The sequence below is a fragment of the Elephas maximus genome, chromosome 5 (genome assembly GCF_024166365.1).
Source record: "Elephas maximus indicus isolate mEleMax1 chromosome 5, mEleMax1 primary haplotype, whole genome shotgun sequence".
NCBI lineage: Eukaryota > Metazoa > Chordata > Mammalia > Proboscidea > Elephantidae > Elephas > Elephas maximus.
In genome coordinates, this window is record NC_064823.1 from 66,340,883 (window position 1) to 66,368,790 (window position 27,908).

The window sequence follows — 27,908 nt, forward strand, 5'->3', positions numbered from 1 at the left end:
CAGTCCTGCCAATAATCCAGTCTCATGCATCAGGCTCCTGAAAGGGCTCACAATGCCTTTTTCGGGGCTTTGACCCATAATTTTTCCCCTTCTGGTTATTTTTCCAGATTACCCACATTGTAATAATTCAGGTCTGTTCTGGAAACACTGGTGGCATAGTGGTTAAGTGCTACAACTACTAACCGAAAGGTTGGGAGTTCGACTCCACCAGGCACTGCTTGAAAACTCTGTGAGGCAGTTCTGCTCTGTCCTATAGGGTCACTGTGAGTCGGAATCCACTCGATGGCAATGGGCTTTTTTTTCATTTAGGTCTGTTCTGGTTTTGCTTCATTGGCCATGACACAAGTTCAAACTGATTTGAAGTCCTGATCTGAAGAAAGGCCTGGCAATCTACTGCCAGAAAATCAGCCATTATAAACTCTGTCGTGAAACAGTGGTCACCTGGAAAGCAGTTTGGCTTTTGGTCTTGGTTCCTGAGAGCTGGACCACACCTGAGGCTAATGAGTGGGGGCTGACCAGACCAAGAGGGACCATCTAGGGGCTTGATGTTGCTGTGCCACAGGAGGTGTGATATAATTTACCATGACCATGTGGGGAGGCCAATAAGAACCCTGAACCTTAAGGCCAAGAGGAGCTTCCTAGTTGGTGATCATGCAAAGGAAAAGGTTGGCATGTCCTTCTTTGGGGCATGGAAGCTCCATGCTGGGACCCCTTCCAGACCTTATCCTATGCATCTCTTCCTTAGTATCCTTTTTGGTTGTGATAAATTTGTAGTTGTAAGTACAGTATATTGTCCATGAGACTCTGTGACTCGTCCAGCGTATTATCAAAATGATGTGTTTTATCTTGGAAATTTTTAATGACTAGCATAGCTAGGAAGGAGGAAGGAATGCATTTTTTTTTAATGCTGTACCATGGGAAAAAATGGTACTAGGGTGTGTTTTTCCATTATCTGTATAGATGATTTTTTTTTAAGAATTTTTCCTTTTAACGATGATAATAATGCATTTGCTACTTAGTGACTACCTACTGTTTAGTATAATACCTAAAAAAAAAAAAAAACTAGCAGATGTTTTATGTATATACTTTCTTTTAATCCCAGCATCAGCTCTAATGAGACCTAGTCAGTAAAACTTACATTTCAAAGAAAAGAATTAGTATGTGGCTTAGGGTATGGGCTCTGGGTCTGTTCTGGCTGGTTTCAAATCTCATTTTGCCATTTGCAAGCTGCATTAGCTTGGGTAAGTTAACTTTCTTGTGCCTTAGTATATTAGTTATCTATTGCTGTATAAAAATTATTTCAAAATTTAGTGTCTTAACAATGAACATTTATTATCTCTCACAGGTTCTGTGGGTCAGGAATTAGGAGATGGTTTAATTGAGTGGTTCTGGTTCAGGGCCTTTCAGGAAGCTGCATTCAAGGCGTTGGCCAGAGTTGTAGTTATCTGAAGGCTTGACTGGGGCTGGAAAATATGCTTTCAAAGTGGCTCACTCACAAGGCTGGCGAGTGGTGCTGGCTCTTGGCAAGAGGCTTCAGGTCCTTGGCATATGGGCCTCTCTAGACGGCTGGCTGCTTGAATGCTCTTACAGTAGCTGGCTTCTCCCAGAGCAAGCAATCCAAGAGAGAAATTCTGATCTAGCCCTAAAAGTCAGACAGCATCACTTCTACCAGAATCTGTTCATTGGGGTAAGTCGTTAATCTGGCCCACATTCATGGGAAGGGGAATTGGGCTGCATCTTTTGAAGGAAAATATCAAGCATTGCAGATGCTTTAAAACTAAAACCACCTCACTTATGACAACAACAGCAACAAAGGAGCAGCTTCTTAGCCTGCTTATGTGCAACCAAACAGCTCATGGGATTTGGTTTCTTGGTTTGGTGGTTTAGGGTCATGGATTCATGGGACATCCCAATTAATTGGCATAATATCATTTTTAGTGTTTTTCTTCTACGTCTTTGTTGCATAGTACCGGGGTTCTTAAAAGCTTGCAAACAGCAATTGGTCTCTATTTGCCTAGAGCAACAGAGAAAGAAGGAGAGTCAGGAATAGGAGGAGGAAATGGAATGCATGGCTAATTGCCTACATGAATGACTTACTTCCTTTGCCATGATACCAGAAGGACTGGATGAGACCCAGCTACTATTACTGAACATTTAGATCAGAGATTCTATAGAAGAATCCTGATCAAAAGGGGTAAAATGTAGAACAGAATTTCAAATTCTTACAGAATCCAGACTTTCTGGAGCCATTGAGGCTGGATGAACCCCCAAAACTATTGCCCTGAGATAATCTTTAAACCTTAAATAAAAAATATACCTTAAAGTCTTCTTCAAACCAAACAATAGTTCAACTTTATTAGTAAAGAATGTCTGACTAGAACATTTTACCCTTTTAAAGAACTATCTATATGGGATCAAATTTACATTAGCAACTTGACAGGTTGGATAGGAAGCTCAGGAGATAGTGAGTTTATGTTAATGGGGGAGAAACAATTTGTGAAAGGAAAGTAAGAATGGTTGTACAACTTGAAGAATGTAATCACTGTCCCTGAATAGTACATGTAGAAGTCGTTGAATTGGTTTGTCTTCTACTATGTGTATTTTCAACAATAACAAAAATAAAATAAATTATTAAAAATTAGAAAATCCACCTCAATTAATTTTCCTAACTGTTAAATGGAAATAATAGTAGTACCTACTTCCTGAGGAGATAGTAGATATTAAAAGAATTTATCCATCTAAAGCACTTAAAACAATGCCTATCATATAATAAATATTTAATAAATGGTAAGCCAGGACTTCTCAACCTTAGTAGCCCATTAGAATCACCTGGGAAGCTTTGAAAAATTCCAGAGACCAAGACACACCCCAGACCAATTAAATTATCATCTCTAGGGATGGGAGGCAGGCATCAGTACTTGTAATGCAGTCTCTTTCCCCCATGCTATGTACTCAGCCAAACTCAGCCCTCATTCCTGCCCCTTTGTTTTCTTGGTTATAAGAATACAGGCCATTTAGTATAAGTTCCTGCAACCCTTTTTTTTTTTTTTTTGCTTTCAACCTTAAAGTCTGTCTCTTTACCCTTACTCTCTAACTTCTCTGTCTCTACAAAAATTACGGAAGAGTTATGGAAGATAACTCTGCCTAAGATTAGGCACAGTGGTTAAGAGTTCAGCTGCTAACCAAAAGGTCAGCAGTTTGAATCCACCAGGCAGTCCTTGGAAACCCTGTGGGGCAGTTCTACTCTGTCCTGTAGGGTTGCTATGAGTAGGAATCGATTTGACTCAACAACAGTAGTTTTTTGTTGTTGTTGCTGTTGTAATGATTAGGAAGGAAAACGGGAAAAACATGGGTTTCAATTTGAAGGTAAGATTTCAATATTCTTACCTAAGTTAAAGTGAAACTCAACTTGAACTTTTGATTGTGGGTTCAGATGGTAAATAGCACAAGGTGGACCTAACCTCTTATAAATTCTTCTGGCAAAATATTTGGGTTGACTGCCAATTAGCTATAGTTTTTAGTTTCTGTGTTTCATGTAATTTTAGTGAAAGTGTGAGCCCACAAGTATTTGCTACATATATGTTACATATAGCATAGGATTCCTTTTAATGTGTTAATTATGTGATTGATGAATTACTTTTCAGTTGTGGAATAGAGGTGAAGGCATTAGGTTTTGTTCTTTAGTGCTCAATAGAAAATTAGGACATTGTCTTACCAACAGTATGCCAGTTTCGTTATGAAAATAGAACACTTATACAAGGAGACATGAGGCACAGAATAAAGTGGAATTGAGAGAGAGGAGGAATCATTTCTAAGTCAGATGATCATAGAAGTTTTATGGAAAAAAAAAAGGTAGTATTTGAGCTGGACATTGGAGGAGTAGTACTATTTCCACAGATCATGGGCACTTCAGGCAGAGATTATATGAACAAAGGAATTGAGAAAACACAGGCACGTGATTGGAACGGTGAGTGTAGTGTGTGTGTAGGCTGTGGATGTAATTGGGTTTGGTGATCTTTTAGTAAAATTATTAGCTAAATACTGAGTGGCACATTCCTAAGTTATTTTATTACCCTTAATAAAATTCATCATTCTCATTGCCTTGGACTTGTTTTCCTTTATTTAAAGAATGTTTTTTTAATCAAATTAATACATAAATATAGTTGTTTTACCTTTTTTTTAATAAGCAAAATAGAAAGCTTTGTAAGGAAAACCTGCAGACCCCATCACACCTTTTGACAGCTGTCAGTTATTTCCCAGAGGAAATCAGTTTTAACTCAGTTGGCTGTTGCTTTTGATACTTGCCTCCATTTAATAATATGCTTACAGTGTTGTATCTTGGTTTTTCACTTTCTAGATACAATCTCATTGCTTCTGCTTATGAAATATGTGACATTAAATCTATTAAACTGTCCCTTCTTCCAGACAGTTCTTTCCAGTGTTGTTAAATTAATAATTAATTTAGTTAAATTCATAATGAATAGTTAAATTGTTATGGCTATTTAAGTGTGCCCGGTTTGTATGTGAGAATGCGTGTGTGTTGGGGGGTATGTTTCCTGATGCTAATATTTGTCTTTTTTTTCCCATTTACATAATTTCCTATAAACCTATCTGCATTCTTGAAACTACTCCAACGGATCTCACATTAACTTTTTTTTTTCAACCCCCCAAAATTATTTGATTTACAGATTCTTTATTTCTGGGTAGTTCCTCTTGAGGCCCTTCTTTCTTCTGCTCTAACCTAGATTGGCTACGGCTGTCATCCTGTTCTTTCCCTTATAGCCTCTTTTTCTGGACCTGCTGTTTCCTAGATCTATGTCTTCCTCCAGGAGGAGCCCTGGTGGCACAGTGGTTAAACACTCAGCTGCAAATCAAAAGGTTGGCAGTTTGATCTTACCAGCAGCTTCACGGGAGAAAGATATGGCAGTCTGCTTCTGTTAAGCCTTACAGGCTTGGAAACCCTATAGGGCAGTTCTACTCTGTCCTCTAATAGTCACACTATGCGTCAGAATCAACACCATGGCAATGGGTTTGATTTGAGTTTTTGTGCCTTCTCCTTTCTTGGGTTGTTCACTCATTTTTTTGAAGGACCTCATCTAGTAGTTTTTGGAGAAGGGGTTTATGGGAGACATATTTCCTATCTAAAAATATTTATTTTTATCTTAACATTTGGTTGATAGTTTGGCTAGGTTTAGGAGTTTATTAGAAAATCATCTCCAAGAATTTAGAAGGCACTACTCCACTGTCAGCAGTATCCTATGATGCCCCTGAGAGTCCATCGCTGCCCTGATTTTTCTTCTTCCTTGGTATGTGACCTCTTGGTTTTCTCTGGAAGATTTTAGGATCTTCTTTTCATTCCTGATTTTCTGAAACTTCACAATAATTTCCCTTTGTATGAACCTTTTTTTAATCCATTGTGTCGGACACTGAGTGAGCTCCTTTAATGTGGAAAATAGTGTCTTTTGGTCTGAAAAATTTTCCTATATTATGTTTCCTATGTTATTTTTTTAAAAAGCATTCTTCTTAAATTCTTTTTTCTGTGAAATTTTTTCAACTTTATTTTCCAAAACTTGTTTGTTTTTTAAGTTTTAGCTTTGATTTAAAATCCAATATATTCTTGCTCTCTCTTCCTTTTTCGAAGTACTCTATCCATGTTTTATACCATTTTATCCTTATTTCTATCTGTTTGAGGATAATAACAAGAGAATTTAAAAAAATTTTTTTTCTTCTGTTCCCTATATTATTTCTGTTTGTTTGTTTCTGGGTTTCCTTTTTATCTCTCTTTATTCAAATGCATCATGATACTTGGCTGTTTTTATTTCAGAATAATGCTTTGTATATGGGGACTGGTATTTGTCTAGTGGTAAACTTTACTGTAGAACAAATAAGTAGTGGGAGGGAGAAATCTAGCTGTTCTGTTTGGGAACCCACAAATGTCAATATGTGGACACATTTTTCTCATCAGCCGTTCAGTTCTCAGGAGCAAGGGTAGCAGGGAGGTGGGAAGTATGCTGACAGGCCCATGTTTCTTTGCAAACTTTCACTAATCCTCACAATTTCAACTATATTCTTCACTCTATCCCTTAACTATCCCAGGTGTCCAAGAATTCTTTGCTACTATCAAGGGACTAAGCCTCAGCCCTCCTGCCCGAGCACATGCTTGCCGAGGTGTATGTGATGATGGAGGCCTTCCTGGAACCTTACACCTATCTGTAGGCTTTTGAACAGTCTGCTGGTTTTCAGTCACTTGCCTCACTTCTAAACGTCATTGAAATCCCATCGCCTCTCTCTTCTCTGTTCTTTTTGTCCTTGACTGCTTATACTTTTTAAAAAATTATTTTACTGGCATTTCAGTAGAGTCTTGGGAAGAAGATTAGATAAGATTGTGATCAATCCATCATCTTTAAGTGGAAGTTCTCATTTGCCTTTTTTTCATACTTGATTTTGTATGGAAAATAATATTGTAATAGCAGCTGTGCAAATAAGTGTGAGAGTTAAGTGCCTGTGAATTTTAGCTTATGAGCATTAGTGCCCTTTGATAATTTAGACAGTGTCTTAGGCTGCATTCTGTAGAGAAGAAAAACCAGTAAAACATGTAAAAACATGGAGATATTTATATCAAAGAAATGACTTACGTGGTTGTAGAGGCTGGAATGCCCCTAGCCTATAGGTCAGGCTGGAGGGTCTCCTGATTCATATAGCCACAGGGGCTGGCAAACCCAAGATTGGCAGGCTAGACAGCAAGGCTCTTGCTCATAGGCTGTGAAGACTGACAGATCCCAAGATCAGCAGGCCAGACAGCAGGTAAGCTGCTAATTCAAGTCCCAAGAACTGGAGGTCAGACAAACAGGAGCCAGCTGTAGGATCCAGAGCAACCAAAAGCCCAAGAGCCTTCCCAGAGTGTCCACTATATTGGATGCAGGCCACACACCCAAGGAAACTCCCTTTCAACTGATTGGCTACTCACAGCAGATCCCATCACGGAGGTGATCACATTATATCAAATCTCATAATGGAAGTGATCACATCATCATACAACTGACAAACTACATCACAACTGCCAAACCACTGAGAATCATGGCCCAGCCAAGTTGACACACAACTTTAATGTCTTAGTTTTTGCACCTCCAACCTTTCAGTTGACAGCTGAGTGCGTTAAACGTTGACACCACTCAGGACTCCTTAGTTTTTTATTGTTGTTGTTGTTAGGTGCCATTGAGTCTGTTCCAACTCATAGTGACCCTCTGTACAACAGAATGAAACACTGCCTGGTTCTGTGCCATCCTCACATTTGTTGCTATGTTTGAGCCCATTGTTGCAGCCACTGTGTCATTCCATCTCATTGAGGCTCTTCTAAGGCTGTCTAACAAAATCCCACAAGGTGGGTGGCTTTAGAGAACAGAAACTTATTTTTCCACACTTCCGATGGTTAGAATTCCCAATTCAGAGAATGACTGAAGGGGAAAGTCCTCCTTTGTCTGTTTCAACTTCTGTTAGCTGATGGCAGTCCTTAAGGTTCCTGGGCTTGTGTTAATCTGCCTCCATCATCACATACCATCTTGCTACCCCATGTGTGTCTCTCTGCCTATTCTACTTTTTATAAGGTATCTCTCAGCAGTGATTATATTTATGACCCACCCTACTCTAACATGACCTCAGTCGCATAAAAAAGAAAGCCCCTATTCCCAAACAGAGTCATATTCACAGATACAGGGATTAGGACTTCAGTGTAATTTTTGGCGGAATACATTCAATCCATCATAGACAGCAACTGTTTTTCTTTTAAAAACCACCCTAATTATAGGGCAGTAGCTAATTGTACAGATTTTTTTTTACCCTACAGTAGAACCTAGGGTCCCGTTCATCTTCATTACACAGGGAGCTCAGTAGGTGACTCTGTGTCTTTTATCCATTTGTATTGTTTGAGTTTAGCTGAGTGGTTTTGCCTAGTTAATAGACAGCTGTTAACTTTGCTTAAAGGAAAGACAGCACACAATATAGGGGAAGTCATCACAACTTGACCGAGGCAAAGCCATAGAAGTTTCCCAGACACATTTAAAAACTTTGAGCGACAGAGTTACTGGGGCTGAGGGCTGGAGACTGTGGTCTTGGGTGACACCTAGGTCAACTGTCATTATGTAGTTCATAAAGAAAATATTCTACATCCTACTTTTGTGAGTAGCACCTGAAGTCTTAAAAGCTTGCGAGCAGCCATCTAATATGCATTTATTGGTCCCATCAAGCTTGCGGGAAAGGAGAATGAAGAAAACCAAAAACACAAGGAAAATACTAGGGCAAAGAAAGGACTAATGGACCACATGAACCACAGCCTTCACCACCCTGAGCCCAGAAGAGCCAGATGGTACCCGGCTACCACCACCAATTGCTTTAACAAGGATCACAATAGAGGTTTCCAGTCAGAGTGTGAGAAAATTAAGAAAAAATTTAAATTCAAAAGATCAAACTTACTGGTCTGACAGAGACTGGAGGAACCCCTAAGACTATGGCTTCCAGATACCCTGCTAATTCAGAGCTGAAGCCACTCCTGAAGTCCACATTTCAGCCAAAGATTAGACAGGCCTATAAAAGAAACAATAACACGTGAGGAATGTGCTTCTTAGTTCAGTCAACTAGGCAATGGGCACACCAGCCCAAAAGCAAAGACAAGAAGGCGGGAAGGAACAGGAAACCTGGATGAATGGGCACGAGAAACCCAGGGTATAAAGGAAAAGTGGGCGAGCACTGACACATTGCAGGCATTGCAATCAATGTCACAAAACAATTTGTGTACAAATTTTTGAATGAGAGGCTAATTTGCACTGTAAACTTTCACCTAAAACACAATAAAATTAAAAAAAAACAAGTATCAATTTAAAGAGGTGCCAAATAGTTTGCTAACCACATATAGCTCTGCCCTAACTCAAAGCAGTATTCTGAACACCTGCTTTACTGAACCCAGGGAAATAATCAGCCTTTTACACTGAGTCCAAAAACAATTTGAGGGCTTTAAGGGAGAATGAGGACACATACAAAATAAAAAAAAAAAAAAAATTTAAATAGGCCTAAATAACTCTGGCGATGGTGATTTAACTCATGCAACACCAAACTAGTCCTTATACAGGTGAGGATTTAATCAGTTGTTAGGTGCTGTCGAATCGCTTGTAATTCACAGTGAACCTATGTACAACAGAACAAAACACTGCCCGGTCCTGTGACATCCTCACAATTACTGTTATGTTTGAGCCCATTGTTGTAGCTACAGTATCAGTCCATCTTACCGAAGGTACTCCTGTTTTTCGCTGACCTTGTACTTTACCAAGCATGATGTCCTTCTCCAGAGACCTAATGTAATGTAAATGATATGTAAATTGTTGTTGATACTGGATTTTTTAGGGAATAATGACAAAAAAAACTCTAGGCAAACAATGCTCAAATAACAAGTGCTGGAGAGAGACTGAGGGTCTGTGACATGGCGTGAAGCTACAGAAGGGTGTGCCTACACATCATTTCAGTCACGTGGATTAAGTGTAGTGCTCAGCATGCCACAAAATTAAGTTTTGGTTTTTGGAACTTCCCCCCCCCCAAATATTTTCTATCCATGGTTGGTTGAATTCAAGGATGCGGAACCCAAGGATAAGGAGGTCCTACTGTGTTTTGACCTACCCCACCTGCCCCCAACTTGGAAGCATTCAGCATCCATAAATGCCTACAAAATAAATAAATTTGCTAACCTACTATTTAGGTGTAATCAGTGGTTGATTTTTGCGTATAGGACTGAAATGTAAACTATTACTTAATTCTTTGTTTTTTCTACAGGCTTTTGCCTTTGCTTTAACGTGTAGGTTCATCGCGGTAACAGGAATGTTAATGTAGTATGGGTTAACTTGGCAATAAATATACCTCTGCATTGTGCAGAATCTAAGCAGAGTGATCTTCTATTTCATTAATAATGTCTGATAATAAACTGTAATTTATTAATTTTTATTAGTCACTTTTTTTTTTTTTTCTTTTCATCCTGCCCTTTGCGAAAGTTGTGTGAGGTCTTTGAGAACTTTGTGGTGGCCAAAGGTTGCAAGAGAACTGTAAAAACATAACTTCTCCTTTGTCATAGAAACATACCAATTCCATTAACCATCACATGTAGTTAATTAGTGTTGTCTACATAAGCTTCTCATCACTAAAGAAATGATTCTGCAAAGACTTCTGGAGAATGAAATACAGAGGTAAAACCTACTCTAATCCAGTACCACTGGATTTTTATGATTATTTTCTCATTCTTCTGTAAATGGATGTTTAGAGAGAAATATAGTTTATATTTTGTTTATTCTCATGTATTTTTAAAACATTTTGTACCCAGACATTCTTGTAGGCTTTAATTAAAATGTGGCTTCTCTCTTCCCCCAAGACTAAGACTCTGTAACCTATCATAAATGGATTAAGGTCCCCACCCCCTCACCAATTCTGCTTATTTATTTATTGGTTCAGGAAACATTTCCTAAATACATGTGTGAGACACCATGTGAAGTGCTCTGTAATAATGATAATAATAATAGCCAACTTTGTTAGAATGCACCATTTAAAGCATGTACTTTGAGGTCATGCTGTCCAGATTGAATTGCAGCTGGGCTACTTGGCAGCTGTTGAACATGAACAAGTTAATTAATCATTCTCTGTTTTTGTCTAGTCATCCCTAAATGGCGATGTGTATATTTTCAATTCTGCTATAACAGATGACTACAAATTTAGTAGCTTAAAACAACACAAATTTCTTATCTCAAGTTCTGTGGGTAAGAAGGCTGTGTGGGCCCAGCTGGTTTCTCTGCTCCAGGTCCCACAAGGCCACTATCAAGGTATCAGCCATTTCCTTGCTGGCTATTGGCTGGGATCATTCTTGGTTTCTAGAGGCTACCTACATTCTATGGCTTGTGACTTTCCTTCAGCTTTAAAATCGGCAACAGCTCATTTTTCTATCTGATAGATTAACAAGTTTCTATAAATTCTTTTGTGAGGCTTAATGAGGAAATACAGATCTACTTCGATAAATCTGGAACCACAAGGCTGAATATTTTTATTGTTTTAATGGCTGACCTTCTCATGGCTCTGAGATATAGCATGGTTGAGATTAGCATTCTGCCTGTTGTTAGTTTTTATGTTTTACCTCCTAGAGGCCGAAAATGTAACTATGGTGTAACCTCATGGCCATTAAAAAGCGAGGCATGTGACAAACACTAGGCCGAATGTCTAGATTAAAGAATTGGGTGCCATCCATATCTCTTGTGTTATATCGATATGACATTGCTGATTATGATCATAATCTTTTTTTTAATGAGAGCAAATATTTGTCACATGGTTCAATGTTTGCTGCTTTATCTGGAACCAAAGTATTTATGGTACAGTCTTTAAATGCTGACTAATTTTCTCTGTACATTCTGCTAGTTGCGTGTTTTTTACTTTTAGCTTGAGAAATGGGTCAGATTTAAACAGAAGACGTGAGTAATTTGAAATGGCACTTTCAAATTATTAGTAATGGAAAGAGTTCTTGTCTTGAGAAAAGACTTAAAGAAAATGGTGGCTATTTCAGTTATTAACCTTTAGTTTTCTTAAAACTTTTGGATTCATGAATTATAATGAATTATTCTAGTTTTTATCCCAACTTAATTCTAGAACTAACTTAAATTTAAAACAATTGAAATATTTTAATACATCTGCAGAGGTATGTTTTATTTCTATTCCTGAGACCCTTCTGTGGAATTGCATTGCTGAGTATTCTTACCCTCTGACCATCAAATGAGCCTTCTGTTTGTTTTTTTTTTTTTAGCTTTTTATTTTTATTGAACTTCAGGTGAAGGTTTATAGAACAAACTAGTTTCTCATCAAATAGTATACACATTGTTGTATGACATTGGTTAACAACCCTACTACATGTCAACACTCTCCCTTCTCAACCCTGGGTTCCCTATTCCCAGCTTTCCTGTTCTCTCCTATTTTTCAGTCCCTGCCCCAGGGCTGGTGCACCCCTTCAGTCATTTTGTTCCTTAGGCTTGTACAATCTTTGGCTGAAGGGTGAACCTCAGGAATGGCCTCATTACTGAGATGAAAGGGTGTCCGGGGGCCATACTCTCATGGTTTCTCCAGTCTCTGCCAGGCCAGCATGTGTGGTTTTTCTTTTTGAGTTAGAATTTTGTTCTACATTTTTCTACAGCTCTGTCCAGGACCCTCTATTGTGATCCCTGCCAGAGCAGTCAGTGGTGGTAGCCAGGCACCATCTATTTGTACTGGACTCAGTCTGGTAGAGGCCATGGTAGACGTGGTCCATTAGTCCTTTGGACTAATCTTTCCCTTATGTCTTTAGTTTTCTTCATTCTTCCTTGTTCCTGAAGGGGTGAGACCAGTGGAGTGTCCTAGATGGTTGCAAATGAGCCTTTCCTTATTTAAATGGTCTCTAATCTGGTTCCTACATGACGCTTCATCCAACCTAGTTCTGTAAATGGGAAAAATTATTTCACACTTCTTTAAAATATATTTGAGGAATACAAAAAAAAAAAAAAGTCCAGTTGTCATCAAGTCAATTCAAACTCATGATGACCCCATTTGTGTCAGGATAGAACCATAGCCCATAGAGGTTTCAATGGCTGATTTTTCAGAAGTAGATCACCAGGCCTTTTCTCCCAAGGCACTTGTGAGTGGACGCAAACCACCAACCTTTTTATTAGCAGGTGAGCACATTAATTAACCATTTGTACCACCCAAGGCCTCCATAGATTTCTCTTCGTTCCTTTGTTAGTTTGTCCTACTTATTTTCTGTGTGTCTTAAAATGTGTATCAATCTATTAAAGCTATTTTCTGTCACTTTTTATATGCAAGATATTAAGCGATTTAAATATTTTTAAAATCCAGCTCTCAAACCTGAGCAGTCTTAACATCTGCCAGTTTGTGAATTCTTTACTTTATCTGCCTTGCAGACATCCATTACCTTCTCAAGGAGGTCTTCCTAACGATATTATATACAGTTATTACAGTCACCATCCCTAACCTAGAGACAGTACTCCCAATTCCTGATAAGACTGTGAGTGTATGTATTGTTTAATTTCTGTCTCCCTCTCACCCCATTGTCCCTTAAGCTCCGTGAGAGTAGGGGTTTTTGTTTTGTTTACTGATGTATCCCCAATGCTTAGAACTGTGCCTAGCACAGAGCAGGTATTGAATAAATACATGTTGAATGATTGAATGAATATTTCATGAATGTGTTTTTCAAGTTGAATGAAAAATAACACCCTCCACCCCTACATCACCCTCCTTTACTCCCCCTTACCTGGCTTTATTTTTCTTCATAGCACTTATTACTAAACTTGACATACGTATTTTTATTGTCTGTGGCCCTCATTAGAATATAAATTTCATAAAAGCATGGACTTTGTTTTGTTCAGTGCTGTATCCCTAGGGTTAATGTCAGACATATAGAATGTGCGTGATAAATACCACACATACCTACCCTGCCCACTGCCATCTAGGTGATTCTGACTCAGAGAATCCTGTAGGACAGAGTAGAACTGCCCCATAGGGTTTCCAAGGCTGTAGTCTTTACAGAAGCAGACTGCCACATCTTTCTCCTGTGGAGCAACTGATGAGTTCAAACCACTGACCTTTTGGTTAGAAGCCAAGTGCTTTAACCACTGCACCACCAGGGCTCCTGATATCACACATCTACCACCACCACCCATTGCCTTTGAGTCAATTCCGACTTATAGCGACCCTGTAGGACGAAGTAGAACTGCGCCGTAGGATTTCCAAGGAGTGGCTGGTGGATGCAAACTGCCAGCCTTTTGGTTATCAGTCGAGTGCTTTAACCATTCTACCACGAGGGCTGCCTATATCACACATAGTGTTTGGTAAATTTATATTATGAATAAAAGTACACCAAAATAGAAGCATTGATAACTCTCTTTTATCATGTTGTGAGGTCTTGAGGGAGCCATTTTAATTATCAATATAAATGTAAGAATATGAATAAATAAGGTAGTGTTTATTCCACTTATTATATTTGAATATCTACAGATCAAAAAATAAAGTAAGCAATAATAAAGTAATTATTATGGACTTTGTATCTCAAAAGCATCGAAAGGCATTTTCTTAATGGACACGTTTGTACCACTGCTACACCTCAGTGCTTCCACAAACCTCCTGTGAAGGTGTCGAGCAATTACTATTATCATTTGTGGGAAATCTTGAATGTCGGATTGCTGCAGGCTGGCAATAATGGTGATACCGCATATTTCTGGAATAGCAATGCAAATTGCAGATTCTCAGTATGTTTTTGGGTGCTGTCGAGTGGCTGTGACTCATAGTGATCTTATGTCTAACAGAACAAAACATTGACTGGTCCTGTGCCATCCTCACAGACCGTTGCTGTGTTTGAGCTCATTGTTGCAGCCACTGTGTCAGCCTTATCTTGTTGAGGGTCTTCCTCTTTTTTGCTGACCCTCTACTTAACCAAGCGTGATGTCCTTCTCCAGGAACTGGTTCCTCCTAATAACATATCCATAGTAAGTGAAACAAGTCTCACCATGCTCACTTTTAAGGAGTGTTCTGGCTGTGCCTCTAAGATATATTGTTAAAAAAAAAACCCAGTGCAGTCGAGTCGATTCTGACTCATAGCAACCCTATACGACGGAGTAGAACTGCCTCACAGATATATTGTTAGTACATAATTAACTGCCTCATAGATATATTGTTAGTACATAATTAATCCGTGTGAAAAGAGATGAGAAGAAATGTCATGCTAATAAATTAAGATCTTTATTGCACTGTCAATCTAGTTCAACAAAAATTTGAAAGGGTGATATGAATACTTAAGGTTCAAAAACGGATGTGCTACTGGCAAAGCAGCTAATGTAGAGGACATTCAAGTACTCGCCCAATGAGTGAATCAGTGACTCCACCTTCCATTATAAAAACAAATTCTTTTTGGTAGAACGAGATAGGTATAAGATCTTTTTTCTTCACCTACTTTTGCCTTTTGAGAACATATTTAGTGATTTGTACATTCATACCATAAAGGACTTAATGTTATTTTGTTAAACTTGAAATTCTCCAAATGTATCTGTCTCCCTCCTCATTATTTGTCTTTTTTTTTTTTTTTTTGGAAAATTTATTTACTGTTTTTCAAATTATGGAAAATACTAAAGGGAGTCCTCTGGTTAGAAAATTAATAACATCAGGTAACAACCCAAGGCTAGAACACAGGACAAAACAACCAGATGTCAACTCATATAGGGAAGTCACAAAAATAAATGAAAGCTAAAACACTGAAAATAGGGAATCAGAGACATCAATATGTAACAGATGACAACATTAAAACAAAAAAGAGGGACTAAATAATGTAGTCATAGAACTTTCATATGGAGAAGAAGTCAAGCAGTATCAAGAAATAGGAGATTGGTTTAAACTTAGAAAAATAGAGGTAAATGCTAAGGTAACCACAAAGAAAACTAACAATCGTGCACATCAAAATATAGAAGGAGAAAAACATAAGACTTGGCAGATACAAAATCAACAACAATGAAAAAAGATGAAAAGAAAATACATAAAAATGACTCAGCACAGAAAATTAAGTGGAACAAGGAAATTGTCAACAACACACAAAAAAAGACACCAGAATGACAGCACTAAACTCATAAAAAACAAAAAAAATTTTTTTTTATACCTATCAATAATTATGCTGAATGTAAATGGCCTAATGCACCTATAAAGAGACAGTGGCAGAATTGATCAAAAAAGAAAAACACGATCAGTCTATATGCTACCTACAAGAGACAAACCTTAAACTCAGAGATACAAACTAAAACTCAAAGGATGAAAAAAATATATGTCAAGCAAACAACAATCAAAAAAGATCAGGAGTGGCAGTATTAATTTCTGACAAAATAGACTTTAAAGCGAAATTTACCACAAAGGATAAGGAAGGACACTATATAATGATTAAAGGATCAATACACCAGGAGGATGTAACCGTAATAAGTATTTACACGCCCAACCACAGGGCTCCAAAATACATAAAACAAACTCTGACATCATTGAAAAGAGAAATAGATAGCCCCACAATAACGGTAACAGACTTAAACACCCCACTTTCAGTGAAGGACAGAACATCCAGAAAGCAGCTTGTAAAGACATGAAAGATCGAAATGCCACAGTCAACCAACTTGATCTCATAGATGTATACAGAACACTCCACCCAACAGCAGCTAAGTATGCTTTCTTTTCTAATGCACATAGAATGTTCTCCAGAATAGACCACATATTAGGCCACAAAGCAAGCCTTAATAGAATCTAAAGCATCGAAATATTTCAAAGCATCCTTTCTGACCGTGAAGTCATGAAAGTAGAAATCGATAACAGAAAATGCAAGGGAAAAATCAAATACATGGAAACTGAACAACTTGCTCAAAAACTACTGGGTTATAGAAGAAATCAAGGACAGAATAAAGAAATTCACAGAATCAAACAAGAATGAAAATACATCCTACCAGAACCTTTGGGACACAACAAAAGCTGTGCTCAGAGATTAATTTATAACAATAAATGGACACATCCAGAAAAGGAAGGGCCAAAATGAAAACATTAACCCTACAACTCAAACAAATAGAAAGAGAGCAGCAAAAGAATCCCACAGGCACCAGAAGAAAGGGAATAATAAAAATTAAAGCAGAAATAAATGAAATGGAAAAACAATTGAAAGAGTTAACGAGACCAAAAGCTGGTTCTTTGAAAAGATCAATAAAGTTGATAAACCATTGCCCAAACTGACAAAAGAAAAACAGGAGAGGAAGCAAATAACCCAAATAAGAAATGAGATGGGTGATATCACAACAGACCCAACTGAAATTAAAAGAATCAGAATACTATGAAAAATTATACTCCAACAAATTTGAAAACCTAGAGAAAATGGACAAATTTCTGGAAACACAGTACCTACTTAAACTAATACAAATGGGTAGAACAACTAGAGGTGATTCTAATCCTTGAAATATATCCTAGAGAAACAAAAGCCATCACACAAATAGACATGTGCACACCCATGTTCATTGCAGCACTGTTCACAATAGCAAAAAGATGGAAACAATCTAGTTGCTCATCAATAGAAGAATGGATAAACAAATAATGGTGTATTCACACAGCGGAATACTACGCAACATTAAAGAACAATAATGAATCCATGAAGCATCTCACAACATGAATGAATGTGGAAGGCATTATGCTGAGTGAAATTAGTCAGTTGCAAAAGGACAAATATTGTATGAGACCACTATTATAAGAACTCAAGAAAAGGTTTAAACACATAAGAAAATTCTCTTTTGGTTATGAGGGTAGGGAGGGAGGGAGAGGGGAATTCACTAACTAGATAGTAGACAAGAATTATCTTAGGTGAAGGGAAGGACAACATACAATACAGGGGAAGGCAGCACAACTGGACTAAACCAAAAGCTAAGAAGTTTCCTGAACACAAACAAACGCTTCGAAGGACAGAGTAGGAAGGGCAGGGGTCTGGGGACAATGGGACATCTAGGTCAGTTGACATAATGAAGTTTATTAAGGAAATGTTCTGCATCCCACTTTACTGAGTGGCATCTGGGGCCTTGAAAGCTAGCAAGCGGCCATCTAAGATGTATCAGTTGGTCCCAACTCACCTGGAGCAAAGGAGAATGAAGAACACCAGAGAGACACAGGAAAATATTAGGCCCAAGAGACAAATGGGCCACATAAACCAGAGACTCTATCAGCCTAAGACCACAAGATCTAGATGGTGGCTGACTACCATCAATGAACTCCCTGACACAGAACACAACAGAGAGTCCCTGAGTGAGCAGGAGAAAAGTGTGCAGAACTCAAATTCTGGTAGTAAGACCAGACTTAATGATCTGACTGAGACTAGAGTAACCCAGGAAGACATGGCCCCTGGACTCTTCTGTTAACCCAGAACTAAAACCATTCCCAAAGCCAACTCTTTAGATAAAGATTAGACTGGGCTATAAAACATGAAATAATAGTCGTGAAGATTGTGCTTCTTCAAGTAGATACAGGAGACTAAATGGGCAGCTCCTGTCTGGAGACGGGATGAGAAGATAGAAAGGAATAGGAGCTGGTGGATGGACATGGGAAAAGCAGGGTGGAAAGGGGGAGCGTGCTGTCACATTATAGGGATTGCAACTAGGGTCAAGTAACAATTTTTGTATGAGAAATTAACTTGAACTGTAAACTTTCACTTAAAGCACAATTTAAAAAAAAAGAAGTGAGGGAAATTTTTCCTATGTATACCTGTGAATTTTGGCACATCATCAGACATATTTGGCCAGATGCAAGGTTATTAAGCTTTTGTGTGAAAGAAACATAGAATTCTAAACTGTAGGGCATGTGAGAAATGAAAAAACCGTATGTAGATCTCTAGTGTTAAATTTTATTAAAGCAAAATATCCTTGTTTTAACAAACTTGAAGACCAGAATTAAATGGTAGATTCTGCTTTGGATGAAAACCTAACCATTATTTTAATTTGGGGGGAAAGCCCCATAAAATTGAAATATTGAACCCATTTTATACACTGAATAAGGCTCATCATTTCCAAGATTATTAATTTTTTAACATAATTAAAACAAAAATCAAATGCTCGAGGATCAAAACATGGCAGAAATGCCTTTTATTGATTGATTGATGGCCTATCTCAGTCTCTGAGGAATTTTTTTCTGAGTAAAATGTTAGAATTTATTACAGATGGGTGTTTTTGTTGTTGTTACTATGAAATATACTTAAGAACATTTTTTATTCTTTGTCTTTCCAGATGGCGGAAATGATGCTCAGGAAAACAGCTTAAGAGACTTAATAAAAGAGCTGCCAGACGCCCACTACTGCCTCCTGAAGTATCTATGCCAGTTTTTGACGAAAGTAGCCAAGCATCACGTGCAGAACCGCATGAATGTTCACAATCTCGCCACTGTATTTGGGCCAAATTGCTTTCAGTAAGTTAGTGGAGTTTTGCTTTTAATATTATCCTGTGCTGCTTTTCCTTTACTACTGCCTAAAATTATTGGGATATAGAAGCATATTTCAATTTCAAAATTGAACCAGTTGGCATAAATTAATGTTGGAGAAATTCCATCTTGCTCTCAGGCATCGTAATCTTGGTTTTCATCCCAATTTTGAAGGCAGCAGATATGCCTTTTTATGAAACAATAATTTGCAATAATTCAATCTCATTTAAAATTCTGGAATTAAGTTCTCTTTGCACTAAAAAGCTCATTTTTAAAAAATTGTTATCTGAAACGTTGATTGACAGAAAAGGTAGAAGTATGGTATACTGGCAGTCCCTAACTTGTGACATACTCAGTTGTGATGAACCGCACTTAGGACAACCTCAGTGTTGTTGTTGTTTTTTCCCTTGATACATTTTATTGCCAGTAATACATACTGCATACAGTGTTGCAGCCCATAATTTGCTGATGTCATCATTCTCAGATGTTTGCTCCCGAATGTTTATACATAATGTTTCCAGTCTCCAAAGACAAATAAAGGTCAGATTTATAAAGATATGGACAGTAAAAGGTAATTATAATGAAAGCTAAAAAAAAAAAAAAAAAAAGGGAGGGATATTCGATTTACGTCAGAACCAGTTTACAGTAGAGTCATTGGAATGGAGCCCCATCGTAAGTCAGGGACTACCCGTAGTAAGTACTAGTGATAAAGCTTAAGTCATGGCGAATGGAACGTCGGAACCAGAATATGTCAGTACAGAAAGATATAACCTCGACTTTATTGTTAAACTTTTTTTTATTAATAAACTAGACTAGAAATCAATAGTTTGCTTTGATAGATGTTATATTACTAGCCACAAGAAATGTTGTAAAGTTTTATTTTTGAGTTATAGCCCCTGTTACTTTCTAAAGCCCTTTAATTGTTGGTATATGAAACATAATCTAGCAATCCAGGAATTTTGCATGTAACTCTCCTGTTAATCCTTTCTGTTATCAAACATGCTACTAAAGAGAGAGAACACTCACATTTTAAAAACTCTTAGAAAGTTTGGTTTTTTTGGGTTTTTTTTTTGGTACTGCATCTACTTATATGCTCAATTAATCTGCAGGCTCATTCAGCTGCCCAGAAGTGGTAGCATTAGAGTCCTCAGAATGACTGTCTAAATATAGATCCTGGCTTAGATCATAGTGACTGCAGGGTTCCAGGTCTAATATGGGGAGAAGTTCTGCATTAATAACTATCCCCATCGTAGCTTTAGAGATACTAAATTTTAAATAATGGCATTTCATAGGAAATGTTAAAGTCTTGTGAATAAATGTATCAAACACAGGCTCTAAGATTTCTTGTCTTAGTCAGGAGCTCTGTGGTTGTAAAATGTCTGTGTCGGTTCTTTTTACTCCTGTCTGCAGAGTGGAAACCCTGGTGGTGTAGTGGTTAAGTGCTACGGTTGCTAACCAAAGGGATGGCAGTTCAAATCCACCGAAACTCTATGGGGCGGTTCTACTCTGTCCTCTGAGTTGGAATCGGCACTGGGTTTGGTTTTTTTTGTTGCACAGTAAACCTTCGTTTGCTGACCTACATGTGAGAAGTAAATGTGTCAATAGAAAACTAGTCAATAAGTTCGAAACCTTAGATTCAATGAGAGGTAAAAATGGATTCATAAGTAGATGCTTATTTAGTAATAAGCAGATACGTATTTCATTGCTGACTTGTAAATTGGGCTTGACCTGGAATTCCTGGTAACCTACTTCAATTAGTCAACCAAATATCAACAAATGGCGAGTTTTTCTTTTAGGCTCTACTATTTAATAATATGTATTACTAAATCTATGGGTTTGGTTTTAAATCTATGAATATAAAAAATCATTGCTAAGTACTTTCTCATTGAAGTAAAGTATAATTATTATAACAGAGAGTGTTTATTGGACACTTACCAAGCCCTGGTGGCACAGTGGGTAAAGCAATCCACTGCTAACCGAAAGGTGAGCGTTTCAAAACACCAGCAGCTCTGAGGAAGAAAGATGCAGCAGCTTGCTCCTGTAAAGATTTACAGCCTTGGAAACCCTGTAGGGTCGCTATGAGTCAGAATCGACTCACCAGCAGTGGGTTTGGTTTTGTTTTGGTTACCAGGTACTATACTGTATCATTTACCTCACTGAGTTCTAAAGAGGCAGAGTAATTTATTTTGTCACTGAAGTTACTCTATCTACGTCAAGAAAAAGTAGACAGTTCAACTCCAGTGACTACAATTAGTCTATAAATGTTACAAAGACAATAGGTGGAAAACTGTCATTCAAGGATAATTGTCTCAACCATGAATCACTGAAGGGCAAGGCAAAGGAAATGCTTTCCTTAATAACTAAGGTAAATACATTGTATGGTTAATAGACGAGGAAGAATTTTTTAATAATATGGGGAAAAGCTCATGAAATAATGTTAATTTCTAAAAAGTATACAAAATGTTGTGTATAGAATGATATTGACTGTGAACTATATAATCATAAAAATTAGAAGAAAATACACCAACAGGTTTATGGTTGTTTGGTGTTCTGGATGCTGGGCTTATACAAACATAGGTGCTCTTAATTACCAGATTTTCAACATGTACTTCCTCCAGTTATGGGTTTATTAAATTGAAATGATTGAGTAATACAGCGTCCTTGTAAAAAATTCAAGCAATATAGAGGTATATAGAGCAAATACCCTCCGTTACCCCTTCCCATTCTAACCTTCCTCCCTAGAGATAAAAAGTTTCCAGTAAATGTATATCCATCCATCTATAGTCGATTCTTAAATATAAGTGGGATCATTACGCACATTTTGTAAAGCTGGATTCTTTTTACAGCAATACTAGAACTTTCTTTGTCAGTATATTTATATGCTTCATTCTTTTTAACCATCGCCATAATTCACTTAACCATCCAACTATTGATGAGCATTGAGAGTTTCATCTTTCTATGTTAAAACAGTTACAGTGAACATCCTGAGTATGCTTCTTTATATACATTTGCAACTATTTCTTCAAAATAAACTAGAAGCAGAATTGTTTAGCTGAGGGATTTACATATTTCAAAATTAATGTGTAGTGCCCTTCGTAAAGGCTATAACAATAATTTCTACCATCAGTGTTTAAGAATATCTGTTTCCCTGTAGCTTTGCCATGTTGAGGGTTATCACATATTTAAATTCTTCTTGATTTAATGGGAAAAATGGCATCCTGATTGCACGTGAAATTGAGTATATTTGGGGGGCTACTAATATTTGAGTGTCTATCTATCCTTTGTGTATATTCCATGCTTATTTTTTGTTTTCTTTTAATACTTATTTTTGGCTCTTTCTTACTGCTTTATAAGAGTTTTGCAGATATAATAGAAATTAATCTTTTGTCTGTTACACATCTTGCAAAAATTTCCTCCTATTTGTCTTTTAATTTTATTTATGGTGCTTTATTAAATTTTTAATTTACTCAAATGTATCAACTCACTTTCCTTTTTATTTCTGGGGTTTATGTCTTGCTTAATAATTCCCAACCATAAAGGTATTAAAATACACATTTTAAAAATATTTATAGCCTTTCTATGATTAGCTTTTTACTTTATCCAGAATTTACTTTTGTATGTGATAGGACATACGGACATATGGATACAATTTGATTTTTCTTTAAATACATAGCCAATTATTGCCAAGCTATTCATTGAATAATATATCTACCTGCTAATTGGTAATACCAACTTTATCACATATTAACTTCCAACATACATATGTCTGTTTCTGGTTTCTGTAATGGCCCTTCCTTCTCTCCTCCTCCATTTTCTGTTACATTTTCTTTTCCAGTGGAATTTTGGAATCTCCGTGTTAATTTTCGTTTTTAAAAATTATTTGGAATTTTTTTACTTTTATCTTTATTAATTTAAATTTATTTACTTGTTTTTCAAGCTTTCCCCCAATTTTTTATTATGAAAAATGTCAATCATACAAATAATTTCAAATAATAGTACAATAATCATTCACTCACAGTTTGAAAGGACGGTTATAATAATTATCCATTTTCTCATTAACTGAATAGTGTACTTTATCTCTGTATGTCTATAAATTGTTGAACCATTTGAAAATAAGTTGTAACCTCATGGTATTTTACTGCTAAATACTTAATCTTGTATGTCTTAAAAATAAGGACATTTTGCTGCATAACCATAATATACTTATCACAGCTGAGAAAATTGACAGTTCCACATTATTATCTGAATAGTCCATATTCAAATGTTCCCAGTTTGTTGCAATAATGTCTTTTAATGCTGTTCTTCTCTGTACAGGATCCAGTGGCTCACATGTTGTATTTGCTTGTTAGATATCTTTAGTATCTCATAATGTAGAACAGTCTATCCTCCATGTGTGTGCAGTGTGCATGGATACTATTGCTTTGTTTTTTTATTTAACCACATTAGCTTTTTTTTTTTTTTTTTTAAGAAATCAGACGTCATCTTGTGGAATTTCCCACATTCTGGATTTGTCTGTTTATTTCCTAGTGGTGCAGCTTATATTGTTCTTCTATCTCCTGATTTGCTATAAACTTAGATGTAGCCTTGGTTAGATTCAAGGTAATTTTTTTGTAAAAAATACTTGATTAATGACATTTTGTACTTTATATTGCATCCTATTAGGAGTCACATAATGTTAGGTTGTCCCACACTCAGTGATGCTTAGCTCAACATCTTAGTAAAGGACACCACCCCCAAATCTCACTATTGTAAAGGTATGGTTTTCCTTTTGGCATTAGCAGATAATCTGTTGGTTGATACTTTAGCATCATGCAAATATATGTTCCCCAAACTTTTCACTAATGGTTTGATTATCTCCTGGTTTTCTTATCCTGAGTCAGTTATTCTTGGGTAACAGGATTGTAATTTTCTAATTCTACTATTCTTTTGTCCAGTTTTAGTTAGTACTCTTCTATAAAGAAGAGCTTTACCTCATCAATTGGGAATGAACAACATTAAATTTGAATGTTCAGATGCTTCCACAGTTGACCAGCTATGGGAGCACCTTTAAGCTGGCTACTGTGTCCTTTTGACATGACCCCATTAGAGAGCGTTTTCTACTTTTCTGGCTAAAGAGAATGTCTCAGTATGGAATCACGTGTTTCTCCAAAGAGCCTTGGTTCTTTTATTGAAGAATAGTGTTTAGAAGCCACACTCGGTACTAAAGAAGTTCATTGCTTCTAGGACTTCATGTCTTCCAGAGCCAGGGAATGAATGAGTGAATGAGTGAGTGAAAAATATCATGGATTTATATTGATATTTCAATCCAATTTTACCATCTCAGGGTTTTTTCTTAACTTCTTTCATTTTATATTTGCATATCTTTTCTCTGAAAATGAAAATCTTGCTTCCTAAAAAATAAGCATCTTTATTTATTTGCTTTCCTCTACAATGTAGATAAGATGCATACTTTATGTTCAAATACAAATAAAATGTCACAGCACTAATTGAATTACTCAGTAATGTTTATGACATCATTGCAGTTCTTATTGTCCTTAGAATATATCTTGCTAAGAGTACACAAAGTGTAGTATACCAGTTTGATCTATAGCTAGACTCATTGTTCGTTAGAGTTTATTTTCAGTTTTGGAAAGTAGGGTTTGTTTGTTTTAATTATTTTTTAAATATGTAAAACATTTACATGGCTTAAAAGTAAAATTTATATGAAAAGGTATACTCAGAGAAGTTTTGCTTTCACTCTACCCCGTTCACCCATTAACTGTCTTTGAGGAACATTTTTATTAGTTTCTAATTTATCCTTCCAGTGTTTCTTTTAGTAAAAGTATGTGTGTATATACGGGTATGTTTCATACATATGTGATGTGAGTGTGTTTATGTACATGTGTGTATTCTTTCTCATCTTCCTTATTCTGTTTGTCACTTTGCTTTTTTCTGGAGATCTTAGAGATCACTCCAAATCAGTTTATTCTTTACATTCTTTTTCTATGCCTGCATATTACTTCATTGTTTGAATGAAGTAAAGTTTACTCAACAGTACTTTTCTGATGGCCATTTAAGTTGTTTCCAATATTTTGCTGTTAGGATGATGCCACAGCAAATAAACTTGTGCGTTTGTATCACCAGAATTAACTCCTAGACATGAGATTGTCAGATCAAGGGGTAAGTGCATCTGTGGTTTCACTAGATATTCCCAAGTTCCTCTTCATTGACGATGAACCAGCGTTACATTTCCAATAGCAGTGCTTGTTTTTCCACAGTCTTATCAGTAATGTTTTGCCAGAGTTTTGGAGGTTCGCCACTCGGATAGGTGAGATGAGTATCCCAGTGTAGTTTTTAAAACTTTTATTGAGATATCATCTACATGCCATATAATTCACCCATTTAGAGTATACAATTCAGCGTTTTTTTAGCATGTTCCCAGAGTTACGCAACCATCACCCCAGCTGGTTTTAGAATATTTATATCTAAAACCAAACCCACTGCTGTTGAGTCAATTCTGACTCATAGCGACCCTGTAGGACAGAATAGAAATGACCCATATGGTTTCCAAGGCTGTAAATCTTTACAGAAGCAGACAGCCACATCTTCCTCCCGCAGAGCAGCTGGTGGATTCAAATCACCAACCTCTTAGTTAGCTGAGTGCTTAACCACTGCACCACCGAGACTCCTTACATTTATATTATCCTCCCCAAAAACCCTGTACCCATTAGCAGTCGCTTTCCACTTTCCCTCAGAATATCCCGCCCAGCCTTCATAAACTGCTAATCTACTTCTTGTCTCTATAGATTTGCCTATTCTGACCATTTCATGTAAATAGCAATATAGCAATATGTTTTCAAGGTTCATCCATGTTGTAGTATGTATTGGTGTTTCATTCCTTTTTATGGCAGAATAATATCCCATTGAATGGAATTTTTGTTTATCCATTCATCATTTGATGGACATTATGGGCCGTTTCCAGCTTTTGTCTATTATAAATGACATTGCTATGAACATTTCTGTTATAAGTGATTACTGTAGCTTTTTAGTCATTTTTTTGAGATCACAATGTCAGTTCTCCAGCTTTATTTTTTTTTTCCAAGATTGCTTTGGCTATTCTGTGTACTTTGCATTTCCATATAAATTTTAGCATCAGTTTATGAATTTCTGCAAAAAAGGTCTGCTAGTGTTTTGATGGGAATTGTGTTGACTCTGTGGATCACTTTGAGGGGTGTTGCCATCATGACCTTTTAAATCTTCCAATCCATGAACATGGATTGTCTTTCCATTTACTTCTTTAATTTCTTTCAACAGCGTTTTATCATTTTCGCCATACATATTTTGTGCTTCTTTTGTTAAATTTATTCATAAGTATTTTATTCTTTTTGATGCTATTCTAAATGCAATTGTTTTCTTAATTTTCTTTTCAGATTTTTCATTGTTAGTGCCAGTATAGCTTTAATTTGCACTTACTATGTTATGAATGAGGCCGAACATCTTCACTTATATTTAAGGGTCATTTGTCTTTCTTTCTGTTGGTATGTTTGTTCATGTCTCTTCCCATTTTCCTATCAGGCTCTCAGGCTTTTATTTTTCTATTTGAATATCTATTTTTAATCTCTTTTTCACTGTTAAACACACTCAAAGCTCTACTTTTCCTCTCATTATCACTTTGCACAACATTTTATTCAGCTTGTATTATTTTTTGTTATGGATTGGGTTCTCTGAGATACAAACTCTTCCTCAGATTTCAAGCAGGAGGTTTATTGGGTAGTACTCTGTGGAACCATACCTGTAAGGAATAGAGGGAAACATGATTGGGCAGAAAGAGAAGTTGCACTGTGATGTAGTTCAATCCTATTGGGTGAACCTTAGCAACTGGAAACAGGGATCAGGAGGAAACTAAGTAGATACATGACCCCTTCCTTCTCTCCCATGCAATCTCCATCCCAGAGCTGCTTCTTGCAGCCCAATTAGGGAAGTCCAGAGTGCCAAACAAAGCATCTGGCAAGCAAACTTGTGTGTATTCCTGGTTCTTTGTGAAATAGCTGCACACATTTTACATTTTTTCACATTTCTCCTTGCCTCTTTTCCTACCCATGCTGCCCTCCTCCCAAAATAAAGCACCAACATTCTCATTGTTGCCTTAGTTCCTATTTTCTTCAGAATCTGCTCTAAGGCACTGTACGATTAGTGACACAGCAGACTGTTCCAATATAGGAGGAAAACCTATTTTCTTAAGACAAAATTCATACTTTGGGAATTTTAAAGGATAGCTTTGCCTATACATGATTTTTTGTTTGCATGCTGATTTTTGGAACCTAATCTTTTCATAAACTCACAGACAGCAACTTCATTTTAAATATTATACTCCCTGGTGGTACAGTGATTAAAAGCTATGGCTGCTAACCAAAAGGTCAGTGATTCAAATCCACCAGTCGCTGTTCAGAAATTCCACAGGGTAGTTCTACTCTGTCCTGTAGGGGTCGCTATAAGTTGGAATTAACTTGACGGCAGTGGGTTTTGGTTACTATTATTTTATGATTCCTTTGAATTTGATGCTTTGCTTTGGCAAAAAAAAATACTCAAGGCTAAAATTAATAATATCAGGAAAATGTAAATATTTGTATTTACTGTTGTTTAAATTTTTTTATGTAAATTTTAAAATCTACTTTTTAAGTGATATTGGTGAATAGATGAAGCAAGCATTCCCTAACAATCTTTAGCTGAGAAGTGGGGGAAAAAAAATTTTTTTTTTGGTTGGTTGGTTATTAATATTCGTGACACTTTGTATTAAATCCAGTGTGCACCTTTAATTAGTTTTCATGATTTAATAGTATCAATGTCTTTAGCCTCCAGTTATTAAAACAAATCTGCTAATTGGTACCTATAAGTGAGCCATTTGA

General features: G+C 36.8%; 1 protein-coding gene across 3 annotated transcripts in view; it reads left to right on the top strand.

Moving 5' to 3' along the window:
- Window positions 1-27,908, top strand: part of FAM13A (family with sequence similarity 13 member A) — a 339,988-nt gene that overhangs the window by 40,614 nt on the left and 271,466 nt on the right. For all 3 annotated transcript variants that reach the window (XM_049885727.1, XM_049885728.1, XM_049885729.1), the window contains one exon: window positions 18,834-19,011. In XM_049885727.1, coding sequence (XP_049741684.1) covers window positions 18,834-19,011 — 178 coding nt within the window. The remainder of the gene's footprint in view (window positions 1-18,833; window positions 19,012-27,908) is intronic.